This window comes from Staurois parvus, unplaced genomic scaffold, assembly GCF_062004578.1.
Source record: "Staurois parvus isolate SC_StPar_1 unplaced genomic scaffold, SC_StPar_1.0 ptg000018l, whole genome shotgun sequence".
Lineage (NCBI taxonomy): Eukaryota > Metazoa > Chordata > Amphibia > Anura > Ranidae > Staurois > Staurois parvus.
Window position 1 is genome coordinate 10014100 of NW_028317814.1, and position 23401 is coordinate 10037500.

The window sequence follows — 23401 nt, forward strand, 5'->3', positions numbered from 1 at the left end:
GGTTATTTTTTATGATAACAGATTAACATCCCTACTAAAACTCCCTAACAATGTACTATCTGCTAAAACCGATGACCATTACTCTATACTTATACTATTAGACCTTTATGCTGCCTTTTTGGCCTTCAAGATTTTGTTCTTTCATGGTTCTCTACCTATCCAATCGTTCCTTCAGTGTCACTTACAGTTCTCCCCTCTCCTCTTCCTAAAACAAAATATTTCTAAAACCGAGCTCATAATATTACAACTCACTTCCACCATGCACCACCTCTGACACTTCTATTGAGATCAGTAACACAACTATCAGTCCCATCCCCTCAGGCCATGATGCTTGCTGTAATTCTGGATTCTGACCTCTTCTTTTGAGCCCCAAATCCAATCATTGTCCAAATCTTGCACGATCCTCCTCCATAACATTTCCAAAATACAGATGAAACTCGAAACATTAGAATATCGTGCAAAAGTTCATTTATTTCAGTAATGCAACTTAACAGGTGAAACTAATATATGAGATAGACTCATTAAATGCAAAGCAAGATAGTTCAAGCCGTGATTTGTCATAATTGTGAAGATTATGGCTTACAGCTCATGAAAACCCCAAATCCACAATCTCAGAAAATTAGAGTATTACATGCAATCAATAAAACATGGATTGTACATAGAACAATATCGGACCTCTGAAAAGTATAAGCATGCATATGTACTCAGTACTTGGTTTGGGCCCCTTTTGCAGCAATTACTGCCTCAATGCGGCGTGGCATGGAAGCTATCAGCCTGTGGCACTGCTGAGGTGTTATGGAAGTCCAGGATGCTTCAATAGCGGCCTTTAGCTCTTCTGCATTGTTCGGTCTCATGTCTCTCATCTTTCTCTTGGCAATGCCCCATAGATTCTCTATGGGGTTCAGGTCAGGCGAGTTTGCTGTCCAATCAAGCACAGTAATCCCATGGTCATTGAACCAGGTTTTGGTGCTTTTGGCAGTGTGGGCAGGTGCCAAGTCCTGCTGGAAAATGAAGTTCGCATCCCCATTGTGAGATTTTGGATTTGGGGTTTTCATGAGATGTAAGCCATAATCATCACAATTATGACAAATCACGGCTTGAACTATCTTGCTTTGCATGTAATGAGTCTATCTCATATATTAGTTTCACCTTTCAAGTTGCATTACTGAAATAAATGAACTATTGCACGATATTCTAATTTTTCGAGTAATGAGTATACCCTTTCTTAAAGCAGAACTAAAGTAACCTTCAAAGAGCCTATCCTTTGCCAGCATTTTCTGCTGAGTGCCTGCCTTCAGCCATCTTCCTTGACTGACATGGGATGATATCACTCCTGCACACATGCAGAAATCAGTCATTCCGGCATACAGAGACTGGACCAGCTTAGTTTACATGCAGTAGAGGACAATGATCAAGCAGACAGGTGCATCTCATTACAGAAGAAACATGTAATGTCTATTCTGTAATACAGAGTATGCCTGCCCACTGTTTGTGACAACGGAACTTTAGTTCCATTTTAACCAACAACACCAAGCTACTAATCCAGTCCCTTGCTGCTGCCAGACTAAATTAGTTTACCATTGAGTGTCCACTTCCCCTCTCTCTCAATTTCTCCAATGGCTTGTTCATTAGTAATACCTCATCTGGAATATGCAGTTCAGTTTTGGGCATCAATTCACAAAAAAAATATTGGGGAATTAGAGAAAGTGCAGAGAAGGGCAACCAAACTGATACGAGACGTGGAGGAGCTCAGATAGGAGGAGAAAATAGAGGAACTGAATTTATTCTCTCTAGAGAAGAGAATATTAAAGCTGGCCATACATGTGTAGATTTTTGGATGAGAATATTCATAAGAAAAGCCGTACGAAATTTCTTTGAACATTCAATGAATGAATTGTCTTTTGCTTTTAACATTCGACTTTAAAATGAATGTAATTTCTGAACGATAGCCACATATACAGGCCAAAATTTAGTTTGACCGAGGAAAGTTTTCCTTCCTGCCTCTTTGAATTTTCCCATCACTGCTCTCAAAAATGAGCATCGATCTGACCCCACTAATGATTAGAAAATCAAACAAATATTCTTGAACCGAAAATTCTCAAACAAAAATCTATACATGTATGGCCAGCTTTATGGAGGATATGTTCAAAGTGTACTGTATAAATACATAGGTGGTCCATATAGTGAATTTGGAGTTGAGTTATTCACTTTAAAGTCATCACAGAGGACAAAGGGGCACTCTTTACATCTGGAGGAAGAGATTTAACCTCCAAATACGGAAATGTTTTTTCACTTTTAGGGCTTGTTCACACTTGAATAAATTTCTAACTCTTAACAAACGCTCCTATAGCATTTGTATGGGCATTAGGGAGACGTTAATGCGCTTCAGTATGGGCGTTAGACAGGCATTAATGAGCTTTAGTATGGGCAATAGACTGGCAATTTACAAGCGTTAAAAATACTCCCCAGATGCCCTATGTGCAGTTTTGATATTATTATTATTATACAGTATTTATAAAGCGCCGATGGTTCGCTCAGCGCTGTACATTACAAAGGGGGACAGAACATGTGACAGAACAATACCAATACAATGCAAAACATGAGGGGATTGAGGGCCCTGCTCTTTCGAGCTTACAATCTAGGAGGGAGGGGATGGTGGCACAGGAGGAGATAGCTGTGGGGGATGGAGTGGTAGGAAGAGTGGAGGAGGTCGGCAAGTTAGCAGGGGGTGGGGTAGGCTTCCCTGAAGAGATGGGTTTTCAGGGTGCGCCTAAAGGAGAGGAGAGTAGGTGATAATCTGATGGGTTGGGGCAGGGAGTTCCAGAGGATGGGTGACTCCCTGGAGAAGTCCTGGAGGCGGGCATGGGAGGAGGAGACCAGGGAACTAGAGAGAAGGAGGTCTTGTGAGGAGCGGAGTGTATGTGTTGGGTGGTACTTGGATATTAGGTCAGTGATGTAGTTCGGGGCAGTATGGTGGACAGCTTTGTACGTCAGTGTGATTTTGAATTTGATCCGTTGCGCAATCGGAAGCCAGTGGAGGGATTGGCAGAGGGGGGTGGCGTAAATGGAGCGGTTGGAAAGGTGAATGAGTCTGGCTGCTGTATTTAGGATCGACTGAAGCGAGGGTACCAAGCGGCGAGGCAGGCCAGTAAGGAGGGAGTTGCAGTAATCGAGTCGTGATATGATGAGGAAGTGGATGAGCTGTTTAGTGGTTTCTGGGGTTAGGAATGTGCGGATTTTGGCGATGTTGCGGAGGTTGATATGTTTTATAAGCATTTTACAAGTGTTAAAACTTCACCACAAATGCATATAATAACCTATAATGTTATTAACGTGCCACAACCACAGTGCAAACACCTGTCAGCATCACCATAGACTTGAATGGGAGGTGTTGAAATATTTCAAAGTCCTCCAGACTGGACATGAGGCTTCAATTTTGAAGTAACGTGACACTAACGCTTCATGTTTTGAAAATGTGTGCTATCCATAGTATCATTTAAAAATAAAAAATATACGAGCGCTGGGTAAATGGTAAAGTTTAAATAGCTGCCAGCATAGAGAGGAAAAACCTCTAAAACCTCTAGTATTAATGTATATAGATACAGTTGCAAGAAAAAGTATGTGAACCCCTTGGGATTACGTGGAGTTTTGCATGAATTGGGCATAAAATGTGCTCTGAACGTCATCTAAGTCACAACAATAGAAGACTTTCTCCATTTGTAGACAGTCTGTCTTACCATGGACACATGAACATCAAGGCTTTTGGAGATACTTTTGTAACCCTTTCCAGCTTCATGCAAGTCAACAATTCTTGATCGTAGGTCTTCTGAGAGCTCTTTTCTGCGAGGCATGGTTCACATCAGACAGTGCTTCTTGAAACCAGTAAACCCAAAACAGGTGTGTGTTTTTTAAGGGCAGGACAGCTGTCAGCAACACATCCAATATCATCACACTGATTGGAGTCAAGGTTGGCTCACTCCTGGCTCCAATTAGCTCTGGGAGAAGTCATTAAGCTAGGGCCTTACATACTTTTTCCTCCCTGCACTGTGAATGTTTACATGTTATGTGCAATTAAACCATGGCAACATCTAATGTTTGTGTAGTATTATGTTCAGCAGACTGTGTTCTTCTATTGTTGTGACTTAGATGACGTTCAGAGCACATTTTATTCCCAATTCATGCAAAACTCCACGTAATCTCAAGGGGTTCACATACTTTTTCTTGAAACTGTATAATAAAAAAAACAGCAGTGATCCAATTCCACCAAAAGAAAGCTCTATTTGTGTTAAAAAAAATATATAAATTTAATTTGGGTACAACATTCCATGACAGCCCAATTGCCAGTAAAGTAACACAGTGCCAAATATAAAAAAAATGGCCTGGTCATAAAGGGGGTAAAACGTTCTGAAGCTTAAAGTGGAGTTCCACCCAAAAGTGGAAGCTCCGCTTATCTGCCTCTCCCCCCCCCCCCATTCCCCTCTGCTGCCACATTTAGCATCTCTTGGGGGGGGGGGGGGGAGGGGAGCAGGAACCTGGTTTTGACAGAAACCTGCTCCCACTTCCAGTTCAGTTCACTGTGGCAAACTGAGCCAGAAGTTCGCCCCACCCTCCTTCCCCCCACAGCCCTCTGGGACACTTCACAGGTCCCCGAAGACTGCAGCCCATTCACATAGAGCAGGGAGCTTTGTGCCTGCACAGCAGGACACTGGCTGTGAAGCATGCGCAGTGCTCAAAGTTGAAAACCTGCAGCTTTGTGCAACACAAAGGCAGATTTGTTGACAATTTTTGGCAATTTTTACCAATTTATAAGCTTTCAATATGTATTTATTTATATACTGTACCAATTTCCACCGTGTTTTATTTATAATGTGTAAAATTTTTAAATATTTGAAATATATACTTAAAAGGACTCTTTTTATGTATACATGGATTTTAGTTTATTTTCATTTTTTATATGTAATGTATTTTTTTATCTATACTTTTTTTTAAATATTTACATACAGATTGCACGTATTTAATGTATTGAAAGGGGAGAAATAATATACTATAAAAGTGGGAGTTTTATATATAAATAAACATATGAATCCCATAATATGGTAATCAGGAAGGAATGCTATCCACTTAAAGTGGAGTTCCAGCCCCCTCTCCCAAACATTAAAAGTAAGCAGCTACAAATACAATGAAGGAAATAAGTATTTGATCCCCTGCTGATTTTGAATGTTTGCCCACTCACAAAGAAATGATTAGTCTGAAAATTGAATGGTAGGTGTATTGTAACACTGAGAGACAGAATAGCAACAAAAAATTCAAAAGAAATGCATGTCTAACAAATTATACACTGATTTGCATGTTCATGAGGGAAATAATCCCCTTCACAAAACATGACTTAGTACTTGGTAGCAAATCCCTTGTTGGCAATCACAGAGGTCAGACGTTTCCTGGAGTTGGCCACCAGGTTTGCACACAACTCAGGAGTTAAACAACACAGCTCTCTACTGATAACAGCAATGTGCTGTTTTTTCCTCCCTGCGAAGCAAAGAGTAAAATCCGGCACAATGCTTAGTGAAAACACCACACAGTAACCACATTATACATTGTTAGGCACACAGTTAAATCTTTGATTGCCCCTAAATGATAACCCCCTCTTAGCCAGTGTCATTAGTACAGTGACAGTGTATATTATTAGCACTGATCACTGTATTAGTGATGTAAGTGTCAGTTAGCCCGTTCTCACAAAATGTCAATTACTGTCAGATTGCCCGCCGCACTATCACAGTCCTGCTATAAGTCACTTATTGCTGCCATTTAAAAAAATAAATAAACAGATCTAAATTTCAGTATGCAGCCCATAGTTGGTAGAGGCTATAACTTTCACACAAACCAATTAATATACACTAATTGGGATTTATTTTACTAAAGACATTTAGCAGAATACATTTTGGCCTAAATGCATGAATAAATTTAATTTCTACATTTTTTTTAATATATGTTTTATAGCAGAAAGTAAAATATATATTTTGTTTTATTTTTGGTCTTTTTTCATTTATATAACAAAAAAATAAAAAACCCAGTGGTGATCAAATACCACCAAAAGAAAGCTCTGTGTGAAGAAAAATGATATAAATTTAATTTGTGTACAGTGTTGCATGATTGTGCAATGGTCAGTGCAGGATAGCAAAAAATGACCTGATCATGAAGGGGGGTACATTTTCTGGAGGTCAAGTGGTTAATATACACTTGTTGGGATTTTTTTTCTTTTATTAAAGACATGTTGGAGAATACATTTTGGCCTGCGTTTATGAAGAAATTTAATGTTTAACATTTTTTTATTGGATATGTTTTATAGTAATTTTTTTTTTCATTTATAGCGCAAAGGATAAAAAAATGTGATCAAATACCACCAAAAGAAAGCTCTATTTGTGGGAAAAAATTATATAAATTCCATTTGGGTCAGTCAGTCTGGAGGAGTGGGCATCCATGATAATGGTAATTGCCATTTAAAGTAGCTCAGTGCCAAATAGCAAAAAATGGCCTGGTCATGAAGGGGGCAAAATCCTCTGGAGAGTAAGTGGTTAAAACTATTGAGCTTCAACATTACATGTGGGCTTTTTATATAGGGTGTTCTGAATGGAAAGGCAGCTTGCTTAGGGATGCCCACTTCTCCAGACTGACATCTACCCATCAAGAGCTTTTGAAAGGAATACTGAAGCAGGGTGATGTGATGTTTTCAGGAAGCAATGTACAGCACCCTACAGCCCATTTCACCAGACCTGATCTGCCTGCATTGCATAGAGAAACAAAAATACCAGTGATGTCAATAGGTCTAAAATAAGTCATGAAAAATAAATTGTTTTTTTTTTTTAAATTACTATGTTGGTGAGGGGGTGATAGAGGCACCAGGGAAGACAACATATAGGCAGAATAAACTTTGGCTTTACCCATCCCCTATTCAGGCCAAAATTTAACCACTTCCAGTCCGGACACTTTTACCCCCTTCCTGTCCAGGCCAAATTTCAGCTTTCAGCACTATCACACTTTTAATGACAATTACGCGGTCATGCAACACTATACCCATATGAATTTGTTTATAATTTTTTTGAGACAGATAAAGCTTTATTTTGGTGGTATTTATTCACCACTGAGATTTTAATTTTATTTGCTATGTAAATAAAAAAGTCCAAAAATTTTGAAAAAAAGTGTTTTTCTTATAACATTTGCAAATAAATAATATTTCATCATAAATCTTGGCCAAAATTTATTCCGTTATCTTTTTAGTAAAAAAAAAACCCCAAATTAGTTTATAAACATAAATTATAATTTAAAAAATTGTTTTTTACATTTTTATTTTATTTTTTTATATTATTATTTATGTGTTTTTTTTTCTACATACTGTTACCCTAGCAGTACAGTGTCACCATGGTGACACTGTACTACTTGTGGGAGGTGATGAAAAATGTTTTTTTTTTTTTACACTGATTGCACCTACAGTGGGGCAAAAAAGTATTTAGTCAGCCACCAATTGTGCAAGTTCTCCCACTTAAAAAGATGAGAGAGGCCTGTAATTGGCATCATAGATAGACCTCAACTATGAGAGACAAAATGAGAAAAAAAATCCAGACAATCACATTGGCTGATTTGGAAAGAATTTATTTGCAAATTATGGTGGAAAATAAGTATTTGGTCAATATCAAAAGTTCATCTCAATACTTTGTTATATATCCTTTGTTGGCAATGACAGAGGTCAAACATTTCCTGTAAGTCTTCACAAGGTTGGCACACATTGTTGCTGGTATGTTGGCCCATCCTCCATGCGGATCTCCTCTAGAGCAGTGATGTTTTGGGGCTGTCGCTGGGCAACACGGACTTTCAACTCCCTCCAAAGGTTTTCTATGGGGTTGAGATCTGGAGACTGGCTAGGCCACTCCAGGACCTTGAAATGCTTCTTACGAAGCCACTCCTTCGTTGCCCGGGCGGTATGTTTGGGATCATTGTCATATTGGAAGACCCAGCCACGTTTCATCTTCAATGCCCTTGCTGATAGAAGGAGGTTTGCACTCAAAATCTCACGATACATGGCCCCATTCATTCTGTCCTGTACATGGATCAGTTGTCCTGGTCCCTTTGCGGAGAAACAGCCCCAAAGCATGATGTTGCCACCCACATGCTTCACAGTAGGTATGGTGTTCTTTGGATGCAACTCAGCATTCTCTCTCCTCCAAACACGAGTTATGTTTCTACCAAACAGTTCTATTTTAGTTTCATCTGACCATATGACATTCTTCCAATCCTTTTCTGGATCATTCAAATGCTCTCTAGCAAACTTCAGACGGGCCCGGACATGTACTGGCTTAAGCAGGGGGACACGTCTGGCACTGCAGGATCTGAGTCCCTGGCGGCGTAGTGTGTTACTGATGCTAGCCTTTGTTACGTTGGTCCCAGCTCTCTGCAGGTCATTCACTAGGTCCCCCCGTGTGGTCCTGAGTTTTTGCTCACCGTTATCATTTTGACCCCACAGGGTGAGATCTTGCGTGGAGCCCCAGATCGAGGGAGATTATCAGTGGTCTTGTATGTCTTCCATTTTCTAATTATTGCTCCCACAGTTGATTTTTGAGACTGTTTAAGGTTGTGGACAGGTGTCTTTTATACTGATAACAAGTTCAAACAGGTGCCATTGATACAGGTGATGAGTGCAAGACAGGGGAGCCTCTTAAAGAAGAAGGTACAGGTCTGTGAGAGCCCGAAATCTTGCTTGTTTGTAGGTGACCAAATACTTATTTTCCACCATAATTTGCAAATAAATTCTTTCCAAATCAGCCAATGTGATTGTCTGGATTTTTTTTCTCATTTTGTCTCTCATAGTTGAGGTCTACCTATGATGCCAATTACAGGCCTCTCTCATCTTTTTAAGTGGGAGAACTTGCACAATTGGTGGCTAACTAAATACTTTTTTGCCCCACTGTATAAAGGCTGTAAAAGCAATCATTTTTCCTTCTCTCTAGCTGCATTCTTGCAGCCATTGAGAACTACTGGGTGAGCTGTGATTGGTCACAGCTTGTCAAATATTACAAGGCTGTTGTGAATAGCCTTGTACCATGTGACCTCTGTGATCATTCACAGATTTCACACGTAGTAAGCAATGATGTCAGAAGTGACATCTTGCTTACTACTCTGCATGTGATCACTGACTGGCCAATCAGTGATCACATTATCGGGACCTCGCACAGAGGTCCCGTACAAGGATCGGTGTTCCACTGTGTCCGGAGGACACAGTGGGCACCGGATCGCAGTGCTGCGCGTTCCCAGGGAGCACGCACAAGCAGGGTGCGGGGAGGCCGTTTATAAGCGGCCACCCGACCCTGCACTGCCACCGTCCGGCCGTTTATATACATAATACTGATACAGACGGTAGGTGGTTAAAAAAAAAAAGTAAAAAAAAAAAAAAAGCATTTTGGTTCTAGATATACCCTACTGGAATAGGCAGTCATGCACAACCTTTGTTTGTAAATGAGTTAATATTTAGCAAGCTAAGTCCAGATGTACCCACTGCTTGTCCTCAATCTACAGTAGGTGCCTTTGTTGGCAATCCTTATTATGATATCTAGATCTTTTTTATAGGAATTCTGAGTGGAAACATTGACCAGTAGGTAAAGAACCCACTAGGAAAGAAGTTCACCGGAGAACATACTGCGGATTAAATCGTAATGTTTACTGACACTTTCATAACAAAGTACAAAAAGCAACAATACCATCCACCCTACACTGTAAAATCATGACAACGCAATAAAACACCCGCCCCGGGATCCCGGTCCACATCACACACACACACACAAGCACTGCACACTCGATTGGCCAATGAGATAAGACACCATCAGGGGCGGACTGACAACTCATGGGGCCCCCGGGCAATAGGGGATCATGGGGCCCCTGTGTCCTTGCCCAAACGCAAAAAAGCCTATGAAAAAGGTACCAGGGGCATCTCATGGGGCCCCCTACTGACCCCGGGCCCTCGGGCAGTGCCCGAATTTCCAAATGGTCAGTCCGCCCCTGGACACCATGAAACCCCTGGGGTTATGTGGTATCAGATGATGAACAAACGGACAACCGGAATATAATGGGAATCAAAGAGACAGTGTACAAATTAATGGCAGGATCAAACTGATGAATGCTGGAGCAAACTCAATCAGTCCTCAAAAAGGAGATATATGAGTAGAGTCGATCCAAGTATAACATATCAGGCAGTCCTCAAACTTCCCATGTATAGACAATGCTTCATAGAGTGATGACATAATACGTAGCTCTCATATAAAGAGTGGAATAGCCCTCAATTAGAGAGTATATGTGACACAACCAGATCAATGCACTGGTATAACAAGGAGAGGCAGTCAATAGTAATGCATTAGACCATGCAGGTCGATCCTTTGATCCTGTGTGAGATCATGAAATTAGATGGCAGAACCATATGTTTCCCGTGAAGGACAGTCCACTATAATATCTTCAAAGAGTAGATGATGGCTGTGGTGCCAGTATAAATGCAAGGCAGGTAGAGTAGGTATTGAAGTGGATACCGACAGTGGTGGGTGAGCTAGAGAATAAAGTAGTGATGAACCGCCATCTGCCAGCATTAAGAGCAAGGACATCAAGTTACTATGGCTCAGCCGAGCCTTTTGCAGTAGATGGGAGTTCCCCAGTGTATTGGTGCCTAGGTACAGGAACAGAGTCCGCTCACGTAACCATGCGCTGTCATCTGTTGTGGTCTCTTCCTGCTGCTAAGTATGAGGTGCGGAGGTATGCGGTGTGGTCATCCGGGGGTGAAGGGTCTGCCTGGTGGTCCAGTGTGTGGTGCATGGTGGTCAGATGGTGGGACCGGGATGCCGGGGACGCGGGCATCATGGCGCTGTGATGTCACGTGAGCAGGGGCGGACTGACAACTCATGGGGCCCCCGTACAATAGGGGATCATGGGGCCCCTGTGTCCTTGCCCAAACTCAAAAAAGCCTATGAAAAAGGTACCAGGGGCATCTCATGGGGCCCCCTACTGCCCCCGGGCCCTCGGGAAGTGCCCGGGTTTCCAAGTGGTCAGTCCGCCCCTGCACGTGAGTCACATGAGCTTCTTCTGGAATTCTGAGTATCCTCGCATCTTATAATAAAAATAGCCCTGTAATATTGATTCTTTGGGCACCCATTCTACCATTTCTCTAAAGTTGACCCAATATTCGATCAAGGTCATGGTCATTTTGCTCCATCTAAATACAGCTGACAGGCAACCCATAGTACAAGACTGTATTTTAATTTGTCTGATCTTCTGTTCTGTAGGTCCAGAAGAAATTCCAGCTGCCATAACCACATTGATGTCTCCTCAAAATATCAAAGACAGGCCACAAATGTATAAAAAAATCAAGTGATAACAGGAGATAATGTGCATTGCTGCAAAAGCCTGGAAGAATATAAAAAGAAAAACTATAAAGTTGGAATATCTTGTAACACATCTGCTCACAAATAAAAGAAATTAAGAAAACATGTTGCTTCCTTCTATACTTTTAATTTTATGTTGCATTTGTTCAGTCATTGAAAGAAAAAAGCCCTGAGTAATACTAATATAAATAACCAATTTTCTTTCACATCTCCCAAGAAAAGATTGTTTGGAGAAATAAAGTGGCATGGGCAGTGTGCCGCACCAAATTGTGGGTGTGATCAAATGCATTAACATTGGGAGCAACTTAACCTCCTTAGCGGTATTCTCAAGTGCAGCTCGGGGTAAAATTTGAGTACCAAGAGCGGTAACCCTAAGCTACACTCGGGCTTACCATGCGGCGTTGCTCAGGGATTCCCTGCAGCACTTACCTTGTCCTTCGCTCCTGCGATGCGTCCCCTGCAGCGTCCCTGGCCATCTCCTCCGGCCGATGCCGGCATCTGGCTTCCGTGTTCCGGTCCCTGTGACGTCAGGACGTACGGGCACCGGAACCGGCGGCAAATTTAAAATTTTTAAAAAACGTCATTTTTTAAAAAATGATTATTACATAGTAAAACATTGCTGTTTCAATGCATTTCACATACATTTTGTCCCTACTGCTTTGTCCTGTGCCCTGCCTGCATTTTGACTGTTCTTTCTGCCTGGAAAATTAGAAAAGTCCATGGCATCCAAAATGCGTCCCTTTACGTCAAAAGCGGTTTTAGACCAGCTAGAGAACAGCGATAGTAAATCAGAACTACTTGCAGAATTGAGTGATGATTTGTGGGGAAATTCGTCATCAGACACTGAAAACGATTTTGCGACTTTGCTCAGTGATGTGCGAATTTGCCTCTGTATTTCAAATTTCAGTGTTTTTGGTTTGATTATATTATTGAATTAAATTTATTATTATTATATTATTATTTTTTATGATTATTTATTAAATTACTTACTTCTGTGAGATACTGTATATCTGATACACATTCCTATATATTTACTAATGCTAGCAGCATAAGGAATAAAAATAGTCAATGTTGAATGACAGAGTAAAGTGTCACTTTAAACACCTAGCAAAACAGGAAAGTGGAGGTAGGATGCTGGAAATGGAAATTGGTAGTACAATGTATAACTGATTGCATATCTATTTCTAGAATTGAAGGCTTAGAATTGAATTGGGTGTTAGTTCTTCTGCAGGTTTTTATTGCTGAGACAGAATACTTGAAGGTGCAGACTGACACATAATGGTGTAGGTGTCATAAGTTACTCCCTTTAGGCTCTAGAAGTGCTAAAACATGTTGTACAAATGAGTGTGAATACAGCATCTCAAGCTATTTGCTCTGTTAGGAGGGGCAGTGCCTGTTTCCAGAGCTGACCCCAAAAATATACTGGGCTTTGTGAAACAAGAATATGTTTTTGAAGATTTAAAAGCACCTGGCACATTTGAGGGATCTAATCCTCACTTGTGACTCTATACTCTTCAGTTGTTTTTACTGTCTGTGTCCCCTGGGGAGATTTGTTTCTTACATCCTGTCCCCAGGATACATTGTAAGGTGAGATTCCTTCATCAGAGGCATCAGCAGCATAAATAAAACCCTTTTTAAGCCTAGTGTAGCAGGCTATGAACATCCGAGGTTTCATTGCTCTGTTTAGAAAAGATATGCTGCCAGTTTTTTTATTATATCTGTAGCACTACTCCCTTAAGAATTGCTGAAGTTTTGGGTCCCCCCTATAGTCCTGCACAGCCAGGCAACATGCATTTTTCACAGACTTGCATTCTGGAGACAGTAAACAGTCTTTGAGCTTGGTTATTAAGTTGTATTCGGGATATTGAACCTAGAACGGGTGTATAGGATGCCCAAGGAAACTGCAACTGAAGACAGATCCTTAACAGGGGCGGACTGACCATTCGGGCACCCGGGCACTGCCCGAGGTCAGTAGGCCGCCTCATGAGATGCCCCTGTTACCTTTCATAGGCTTTTTTGGGTGTGGTTTGAGTGTGGGCAAGGACACAGGGGCCCCATGATTTCCTATTGCCCGGAGGCCCCATGAGTTGTAAGTCAGCCCCTGCTCCTTAGCAACTATATACAGCAAATCTCTTCTTGGAGAGCTCTACAGCCTTTCCTGGTGTACCCCAGACCCTAGTCATCTGGGGTGTGGTACACCAGGAAAGGCTGGAGAGCTCTCCAAGAAGAGATTTGCTGTATATAGTTGCTAAGGAGTTGTCCTCAGTTGCAGTTTCCTTGGGCATCCTATACACCCCTTCACCTCTCCTCATCCAGCTGTACTGGGTGAATCCCTGAGCAAGGGAATCCAGAATCTGTCACTTTAGATCAAACAGTCCCAGATGGGGGCCCAGGGGGTGCAAGAGTACCCTCTCTTCCTCTCCTGTGTACTTGTTGGGTTGGTGGCCGCCTTCGAGCCTTCTGCTGGACAGGTTCCTTCCCTACCACACAGGTGGTCCTCTCTCAGGTCACTCCTGAGGATGAGTGATTCTTCCTTCCAGCAACTCTTTCTGGAGGTAGGCCTCTTACCACTGGGCCCCCTCCCAGGCTCCTGCATTTCAGCCTCTCACTTCATATTCCACCCAAACTCTCCTGCTGCTGAGCATGCTCTGTCACACTTAAAGCCTGCCCTGGCCCCATACCAAGCCTCCTGCCTGGGGACTGGCCAGAGTTCTCTAAGTGTGCAGGCCAGCCCCTCCTCACCCCTGCTTCTAGAATCTTCTCCAAGTTTCTAGAGCAGGGGAGGTATCAAGGAACTGACTCTCATTCCTGACCCAAATTTGACCCACTGTCTCATGCCCAGGCAGCTACTCAGTCTTCCTAACTAAAAAAAAAAACCAACTAGCTCCCCCTGGCTATCTGGAGGGACGCTACATATCATATCATGCAAAGGATTAATAATCTTTTACCTGCTACAACATGAAGCACTGAGTCAGTGTTTCTGGTTCTGCATCTTAATCCCTGGCCACACCCCTCATTGAATGACAACTGTCATCCAGGCAATAAAAGGACAAGTGAGCACTGTTTTTTCAAGCTGTAATCAATCTGTAATAAACAAAAGAAAAAAGCATCCAAGACAAAAAGTGAAGTTAAAACTTCTGTTCAGCATTGATTAGTATTTCACATACATACGCTTTTCTGAAAGACCCTTTGGCAGAAGATTGAGTGCCTGCTTTCCCTCACGTTGCCCAGGTTTTGAATACTGTGTTTGTGTGTTCCTGTTGGGGAGATTTTCACTTTGTCACCAATCTTTGTGTCAGAGTGTCACTGGGACAGGAGTGAGAATCTTCACAATTGCGACACAAAACCAAAAATTCTGGATACTTCTAAGCCTTTGAAATTTAAAATGATAATCTTTGCTTGAGCTGAGCTTTAGTGGTTGTAAAGGCTTAAAGCAGCATTAAACCCAAAAGCAAACATTTATTATATTGCAGCCTCTTAGATGTGATGGCTGTCTTAGTTTCCTTTTTTAGACATTACTTCTTCTGTTTTCATCTGGTGATCCAGTCAGCAAGTCTGTTGTTTTTCAGATGCACAAGCTCTCCGGCAGAATGTATCAGTGTACATGGATGAGACGAACCACTTAACACTGACAGGAATTAAAATGATCCGCTTTTATTTATTCATTTGAAACCTGTATCCCAAAAGGACACAAACTGCTGTAACTGATTATAGAGTGTCAGTTGGATTTTGGCTTCAATTTGTTTAGTGTATTTAATGCTAATACATTTACTGCTGCCTGACAAGAAGTGAAGGAGCCAGGAGCGCAGGCTGACCCTGGAAGAGAAGGTTTGGGGCTGTTCTATGCAAAACCATTGCACAGAGCAGGTAAGTATAACATGTTTGTTATTAACCCCTTGGTGCTGGTGCCTCCCGGCCCTTTAAGGGTTCCAGAAGCCGGGAGGCGGGTGGGGTTTTAGGGTCATGTGACCACTGTGAATCGCTGTCACGGCAGTCACATGATCAGGAGAGTGGGACCTCTCCGTGAGTACCGAACTTGTGTGCTGGGAGTGCGCACGCAAATGTGCAGCTGATCAGTGTTTAGGCACAGACACCGGGAGGCCGCACATTTGCATTCGGCCGGCGCCAAGAGGTTAAAAAAACAAATCTAATTAAGCTTAATTAAATACCCACATAATAATATTTCACACTGGTGTAACATTAATGAGCCACCAGTATGCTTGCCTTTACACATGCTTAGACAGCCATTCCAACACAACTGATTTTCTTAAATGAATTCTATTTTTCTGAGCATACCATTTTACAGTTACAGAATTCACAAAATTATACAGCACTGCAAAGACACAAAAGAGAAGAATATAAAAGTAAGTATGAAAATGATAGCTATTGCTCAATCCCATATACTAGGGAGACATGTGGGAACCACTGTAGGCATGGTGGAATCTCAAGGTTGTGGTGGACTATATAAAGCTTGGAGTTGACTGGAGCGCCTATAAATCACATATATTTTGTTTTTTTGGCAAGAATTATTATTTAGGGGCAGAAGGAAAAAGAGACAGAAGGGTGGCTAGAATAGTGGGCAATGGTGGAGTTCTAATTGGGGGAAAGAAAATGAATGCAGAGAGCAAAAGAACACTAAATGGTGGAAATGTTGAGAGAGAAGATAGAGAAGAAGGTAAAAAGTGTACCATTCAGGTCACATCCACTGACCCAGACTCCTGAGAGTGGCCAATGAAGATACTTTTATTTATTTATTACAGGTACTTATATAGCGCCGTCAATTTACGTAGCGCTTTACATATATATTGTACATTCACATCAGTCTCTAACCCTCAAGGGGTGTACAATCTAAAGTCCCTAACTTACATTCATACATACACATACTAGGGCCAATTTAGACAGGAGCCAATTAACCTACAAGCATGTATTTGGAGTATGGGAGAAAACTGGAATAACCGAGGAAACTCACACAGGCACAGGGAGAACATGCAAACTCCAGGCAGGTGGTGCTGTGGCTGGGATTCGAACCAACGACCCTAGTACTGCCAAGCAAAAGTGCTAACCATTTAGCCACTGTGCTGCCCACAGGAACATCTTTCACATTTTACAAAAAATTGGGGTATACGTATATTGTATTTTTTCAAATTCATTACAGTATATTTTTTCCCCAAAAATCTGAAAACCGCTGCACAAATACTATGTAAAATAAAAAATTGCATTGATCACCATTTCATTCTCTAGGGTCTTTGCTACAAATATATATATACAGTTGTGTTCAAAATAATAGCAGTGTGTTGAAAAAAGTGAATAAAGCTCAAAATCCTTCTAATAGCTTTTATTTCCATACACACAAATGCATTGGGAACACTACACATTCTATTCCAAATCAAAACATGAAAAAAAAATATATCAAATTTGTGTTTTTTCTCTAAAAAATTGAAGAAAAGTGAATATTAGACTGTTCAAAAAAATAGCAGTGTTTGTATTCTTCTTTACAAACTCAAACATTCACTATATAAACTGAAAAATGTTTGAAGATTTTGCTTTCCTTTGAATCACTTAATGAATATTTTGTTGTATAAGCACTGTTTCTGAGAACTGCTGTACATCTGTGTTGCATGGAGTCAACCAACTTCTGGCACCTGTGAACAAGTATTCCAGCCCAGGATGATTGGACTGCATTCCAGAGTTCTTCTCTATTTCTTGGTTTTGCCTCAGAAACTGCATTTTTGATGTCACCTCACAAGTTTTCTATTGGATTAAGATCCGGGGATTGGGCTGGCCACTTCATAACATCAATCTTGTTGGTCTGGAACCAAGATATTGCACGTTTACTGGTGTGTTTGGGGTCGTTGTCTTGTTGAAACACCCATTTCAAGGGCATTTCCTCTTCAGCATAAGGCAGCATGACCTCTTCAAGTATTCTGATGTATTCAAACTAATCCATGATCCCTGGTATGTGATAAATAGGTCCAACACCGTAGTATGAGAAACATCCCCATATCATGATGCTTGCACCACCATGCTTCATTGTCTTCACAGTGTACTGTGGCTTGAATTCAGTGTTTGGGGGTCGTCTGACAAACTGTCTCCGGCCACTAGACCCAAAAAGAACAATCTTACTTTCATCAGTCCACAAAATGTTGCGCCATTTCTCTTTAGGCCAGTCAGTGTGCTCTTTGGCAAATTGTAACCTCTTCAGCACATGTCATTTTTTCAACAGTGGGACTTTCCGGGGGCTTCTTGCAGATAGCTTGGCTTCACATAGGCGTCTTCTAATTGTAACAGTACTCACAGGTAACTTTAGCCCTTCTTTGATCTTCCTGGAGCTGATTGTTGGCTGAGTCCTTGCCATTTTGGCTATTCTCTTGGTTATCCATTCGAATGATAGTTTTTCGCTTTCTTCCACGTCTTTCAGGTTTTGGTTGCCATTTTAAAGCATTTGCGATCATTTTAGCTGAGCAGCCTATCATTTTCTGCACTTCTTTATATGTTTTCCCCTCTCCAATCAACTTTTTAATCAAGGTATGCTGTTCTACTGAACAATGTCTGGAACGACCCATTTTCCTCAGAATTTCAGACAGAAATGCACTGTAACCAGAATGTACAACATTTTCTGCCTTCCTTCCTTAAATAAGGGCAATAATTGCCACCTGTTTTTCAAAGAATGAATGACCTCACTAATAGAACTCCACACTGCTATTATTTTGAACAGGCCCCTTTCAATTAGTGATTCAATTACACAGAATCAGCAGCATGCATGTCATGACTGTTGGGTCTGTTGGATTTCTATTATTCTACTACACCTGCTAGTAAATTATTTGCCATGTAGAAATATTTCTACCAAAAACAGTGATTGATCAGGTTAGTGATGTCTGACTGCTATTATTTTGAACACAACTGTATGTATGTATATATATATATAAACTGTATATATATATATATATATATATATATATATATAAAATGTTTGGGGTTATAAGTAATTTTATAGCAAAAAATACTGATTTAAACTTGTAAACAAAAAGTGCCAGAAAATATATATTGTACATTACATAAGTCCCTAACCCTGTGCCCCCTTACACTTAAAGTACCCCTTTACATCATATTTCCCATCAGAGTGCCCCTTTACATCATATTCCCGATCAGAGTGCCCCTTTACATCATATTCCCGATCAGAGTGCCCCTTTACATCATATTCCCAATCAGAGTGCCCCTTTCCACAGTATTTATTTATTATAGGTACTTATATAGCGCTGTCAATTTACGCAGTGCTTCACATATATATATTGTACATTACATCAATCCCTAACCCTCAAGGAGCGTACAATCTAAGGTACCTAACTTACATTCATACATACTAGGACCAAATTAGACAGGATCCAATTAACCTACCAGCGGGTCTTTGGAGTATACTTTTGTATTCAGGTGAAAATGAAAACTGAACCCAATAAAACTAAGCCTTTTGGAATCTTTCATCTTGCTATCTGAGTGACTTGGTGAGGTCCCCTATTCTCATAACGTTCTTGACCTCCACAACCCCATGGCCTTGTTATTAGCCAACATGCATGCTCTGGCAGCATTTCATAAATAGATCACAGAAAGTCTCTGAATTGTTTTTTGGAGAAGGGACTGAGATGGAGGAGACAAACTGCAGATTTGTAAGTTTAGGATTTCCCTGTGAGTTCCTGTATCAGTTTTCATACCTCCCTCCACAAGGGCTGTATTAGTGGGCAAGACCAAGAGAAGTGAAATGGGGAACCCTCGGATTACTCACAATTTAAAAGTTAGGGGTGGCTGAAGGAAACCTCTGATGATGTCTCGCAGGGACTCTATATCATCTTGTCGATAATTTGTATCCAGATTCCCATCTGCTAGTAATAGAAGATTTAGGTACAAGATACAGCATGTAATCTTGTGAATCTTTAGTGAGTTCTCGCTTAAAGTAGATCTATCATCATTTTTATTTAACAGTTTTGACCTCTATGGGACAAAGTACTACTTTATCACTGGATTCTAAAAGATTACTTGTAAAGAGGTTTGACCTACCCCCCCCCCCCAGCCCTCCTGACGCAGCTGATCTGACAACAGTTTGGAAGGAGACGGTTGAATCATAGCTGCAGTTTGTCTTGACTGTGAACACTTTCCAGAGATAAGCAATGGCAAGAGGAATGCAGAGGCTCTTAGGAAAGTGTTTACAGCCAAGACTATCTTCAGCTCTATTGTAATGGCAACTTTGGGAATTCCAGGTAAAACTCCGGACATGAACTTGAGGAAAACAAACTTTTTATTTACCAGTGCTGGTTGACTTAGCAAGGACTCGTGTCTGCAAGCTAAGTGCCTTGAAAAGCATCTTACAGGGTATACATATCAGCAATTACATCACAATGCATATATTTCCTCTTTCACTTTCTGTACATTTAAAAGACTTTCTAAGCAGTGCAGAATATGGCCTTGCTAGATAAAGTATCTTCAGCTGAAAATAACGGTGCCAGCTAGAGACTGGAACACATTCTTTCACAGGAAATAAGGAAGGGGGGGGGGGGGGAGTGAGCTGTTGACCTTGTTTTGTAAACAGCTGCTGTTAGAAATGTTAAAACTTAAGGGGAACTCTACAATATTTGGATGCTGCCACACTATGAATCAGCAGTCTCCTTCTTAGCTGTTGTCAGATCGGCCATAGCAGGAGGGGTGGAAGGTACCTTAGGTTGCTCTCCTGACTTGGACTACAGAACACCTTCCTTCCTTCGCCATACATACAAAGGAGAGGTTATGTAGCTCACTTAACCACCTCCCGCCCGCCATATAGTACAATGATGGGCGCAAGGTGGTTCTCTCGTTCTGGGAGGACGTCATATGACGTCGTCCCATTCTACCCACGCAGCACGGCGATCGGTGGTGCATTGTGTCCCTCGGACACAGCGGATCACTGATCAACGGAAAGAACCGAAGATGTCGGCTCGGTCATGTGATCAGCTGTGCCCAATCACAGCTGATCTCATGTAAACAGGGAAATGCTGGTTATCGGCATTTCTCTCCTCATGAGCTGTCACACTGACAGCTCGAGAGGAGAGCAGAGCTGGTAATTGGCATTCCTCGGAGGGGACATGTACAATGATCATCAGGGCACTGATGATCAGTGTGCCCTGATGATTTGTGTAGCCCTAGCAGTGCCACCTGTCAGTGTCCATCAGTGCTCATCCATGCCACCTGCCAGTGCCACATATCAATGCCTACCAGTGCACATCAATAACACATATCAGTGCCCATCTGAGCTGCCTTTCAGTATCACCCATTAGTGCCAGTCAGTGCCGCCTATCAGTGTGCATCAGTGCTGCCTATCAGTGCCCGTCAGTGCTGCCTATTGGTGGCGCCTATCAGTGCCATATATGAGTGCTGCCTTTCAGTGCCCATCAGTGATGCCTGTCAATGCCCATCAGTGCCACCTACCAGTGCCTCCTCATTAGTGCCCATCAGTGCCACTTATCAGTGTCCATCAGTGCAGCCTCATTCGCACACATCAGTGAAGGAGAAAAATCACTTATTTACAAAATTTTATAACAAAAACTAAGAAAAAACATTTTTTTTCAAAATTTTCAGTGGTTTTTGGTTTGTTTAACCTCCCTAGCGGTATGATTATTTCAGATTTTTGGTGCTGAAAGCAGTACCATTATTTTGCATGGAAATATGTAGTTTTTTTTATTGTAGGCTGTAATATTTAGGAATAACTCACTGAAATCTGTCCGAACAAGAGTCTATTAAACATCCCGGGTATGATGAAATTTGAAACACGAAATCATAAATTATAATTTAATAAATAATCATAAACAATAATAATATAATAATAATACATTTAATTCAATAATATAATCAAACCGAAAACACTGAAATTTGAAATAGAGCGCCAAGTTCGTACATTGCTGAGCAAAGTCGCAAAATCGTTTTCAGTGTCTGATGACGAATTTCCCCCACGAATCATTATCACTCAATTCTGCAAGTGGTTCTGATTTACTATCGCTGTTCTCTAGCTGATCTAAACCCACTTTTGACCTAAAGGGACACTTTTTGGACGCCATGGACGTTTCTCAGTTTCCAGGCAGAAAGAACTGACAAAATGCAGGCAGGGCACAGGACAAAGCACTAGGGACAATATGTATGTGAAATGGGTTGAAACAGCAATGTTTTACTATGAAAAATTTGTTTTGAAAAAAAATGACATTTTTTAAAATTTTCAAATTTCCCGCCGCCGGAGGCGCCCGTACATCCCGACGTCACAGGAACCGGAACACAGAAGCCGGATGCCGGCAACGGCCAGAGGAGATGGCCGGGGACGCTGCAGGGGACACATCATGGGAGCGAAGGACAAGGTAAGCGCTGCAGGGACTCCCTATGCAGCGCCGCATGGTAAGCCTGAGTGTAGCTCGGGGTTACTGCTTTTGGCACTGACATTTTACCCCGAGCTACACTCGGGAATACCGCTAGGGAAGTTAAGAAAAAATAAAAACCCAGAGGTGATTAAATATCACCAAAATAAAGCTCTATCTGTCTAAAATAAATGATAAAAATTTCATATGGGTACAGTGTTGCATGACCGCGCAATTGTCATTCAAAGTGCAACAGCTCTGAAAGCTGGAAATTGGCCTGGGCAGGAAGGGGGTATAAGTGCCCTGTAGGCGAGTGGTTAATTAGCTGTAAAGGTTGTTTGAGATTTCAGCTCAGTGCACATGAAGTTACAACAGACTTCTAACAGGATTAACAGCTATTTTTCTTTACTTGCAAGCCCCCTCCTTCTAACTGGCTCCCCCATACAGAATCTGGAGGTGCTTCTTTCCATCTCCGCTTGTCAAATTTGAAATTGGCATGGATGTGCTTGGCTCTGTCCGCAGAGCCATGTCATTTATTCTGAGAAATATGTGAATGTACAAAAATACGAGTCCAGGGGGGCTGTGCTGCTACCTGCTATGTGCAATAGCAACAGTGTCAGAATGCCCGCCGCAGTCCCGCTGTAAGTTGCTGATTGCCGCCATTACTAGTAATAGAAAAAAAAAATCCAGTATCTATACCGCCATTTGTAAACGCTATAATTTTCACGAACACCAATTAATTTACATGTATTTGGGATTTTTTTTTAGCAAAGACATGTCACAGAATACATTTTGGCGTACATTCATGAGGAAATTTGATTTTTAAATTTCTTTACTGGGCATGTTTTATAGCAAAAAGTCAAAAATATATATATTTTTTCAAAATTGTCATCTTTTTTGTTTATAGCACAAAAAATAAAAAATGCACAGGCGATCAAATACCACTAAAAGAAAGCTCTATTTGTGGTAAAAAAGGACGTAAATTTAATTGGTGTGCAGCGTCGCATGACCGCGCAATTGTCAGTTAAAGTAATGCAGCGCCGTATTGCAAAAAATTGCCAGGTCAGGCGGAGAGGGGGGGGAGTAAATCCTCAGGTGGGCAAGTAATTAGTAAATCCCCCCATCACCTCCTCACCACTTGTCAAATGCCTTTAAACGTGATTTACCATGGATCGCATTTTTAGTGGGGGCAACAAGCGCACATGTAAAGAGTGAATATGCGAGCGCTATCCAAAAGAAAAATAGCCACTGAAACACCAAAAAAGGTAACCAAGCAGAACCTTCCAATGTAAATCTCAATATAAAGGTGCAGCGCTAAACACTAAATATACAGCATAAATCTTGTCAATAGATTAAAAGAAAATGAGAAAATGCAGTCTCTTTAAAATAATGCAGCATGAGAAAGTTAATAACGTGCTCAGTACATAGGTATAGATTTCCAGCAATATTAGATCGGTCGCGGGAATAAACCAATATAAACCAATAAAAAATGTACAAAATAAATAAATAAATAAAAATTTGTGCATAAATGATGTCACCAATCGGTGAATAAAGTGCAAAAAAGTCCCAGATGTATTGCCCACGTGAGGATCCTGAATGATCCTGATAAGTGTGCGTGGAGGGTTA

General features: G+C 41.3%; 1 protein-coding gene across 1 annotated transcript in view; it reads left to right on the forward strand.

The window, feature by feature from the left end:
* Positions 1 to 11514, forward strand: part of LOC149473057 (kinesin-like protein KIF19) — a 96405-nt gene extending 84891 nt beyond the window's left edge. Inside the window, exon 19 of the mRNA XM_089683563.1 lies at positions 11313 to 11514. Coding sequence (XP_089539689.1) covers positions 11313 to 11401 — 89 coding nt within the window. The 3' untranslated portion in view covers positions 11402 to 11514. The remainder of the gene's footprint in view (positions 1 to 11312) is intronic.
* The last annotated feature ends 11887 nt before the right edge of the window (positions 11515 to 23401 follow it).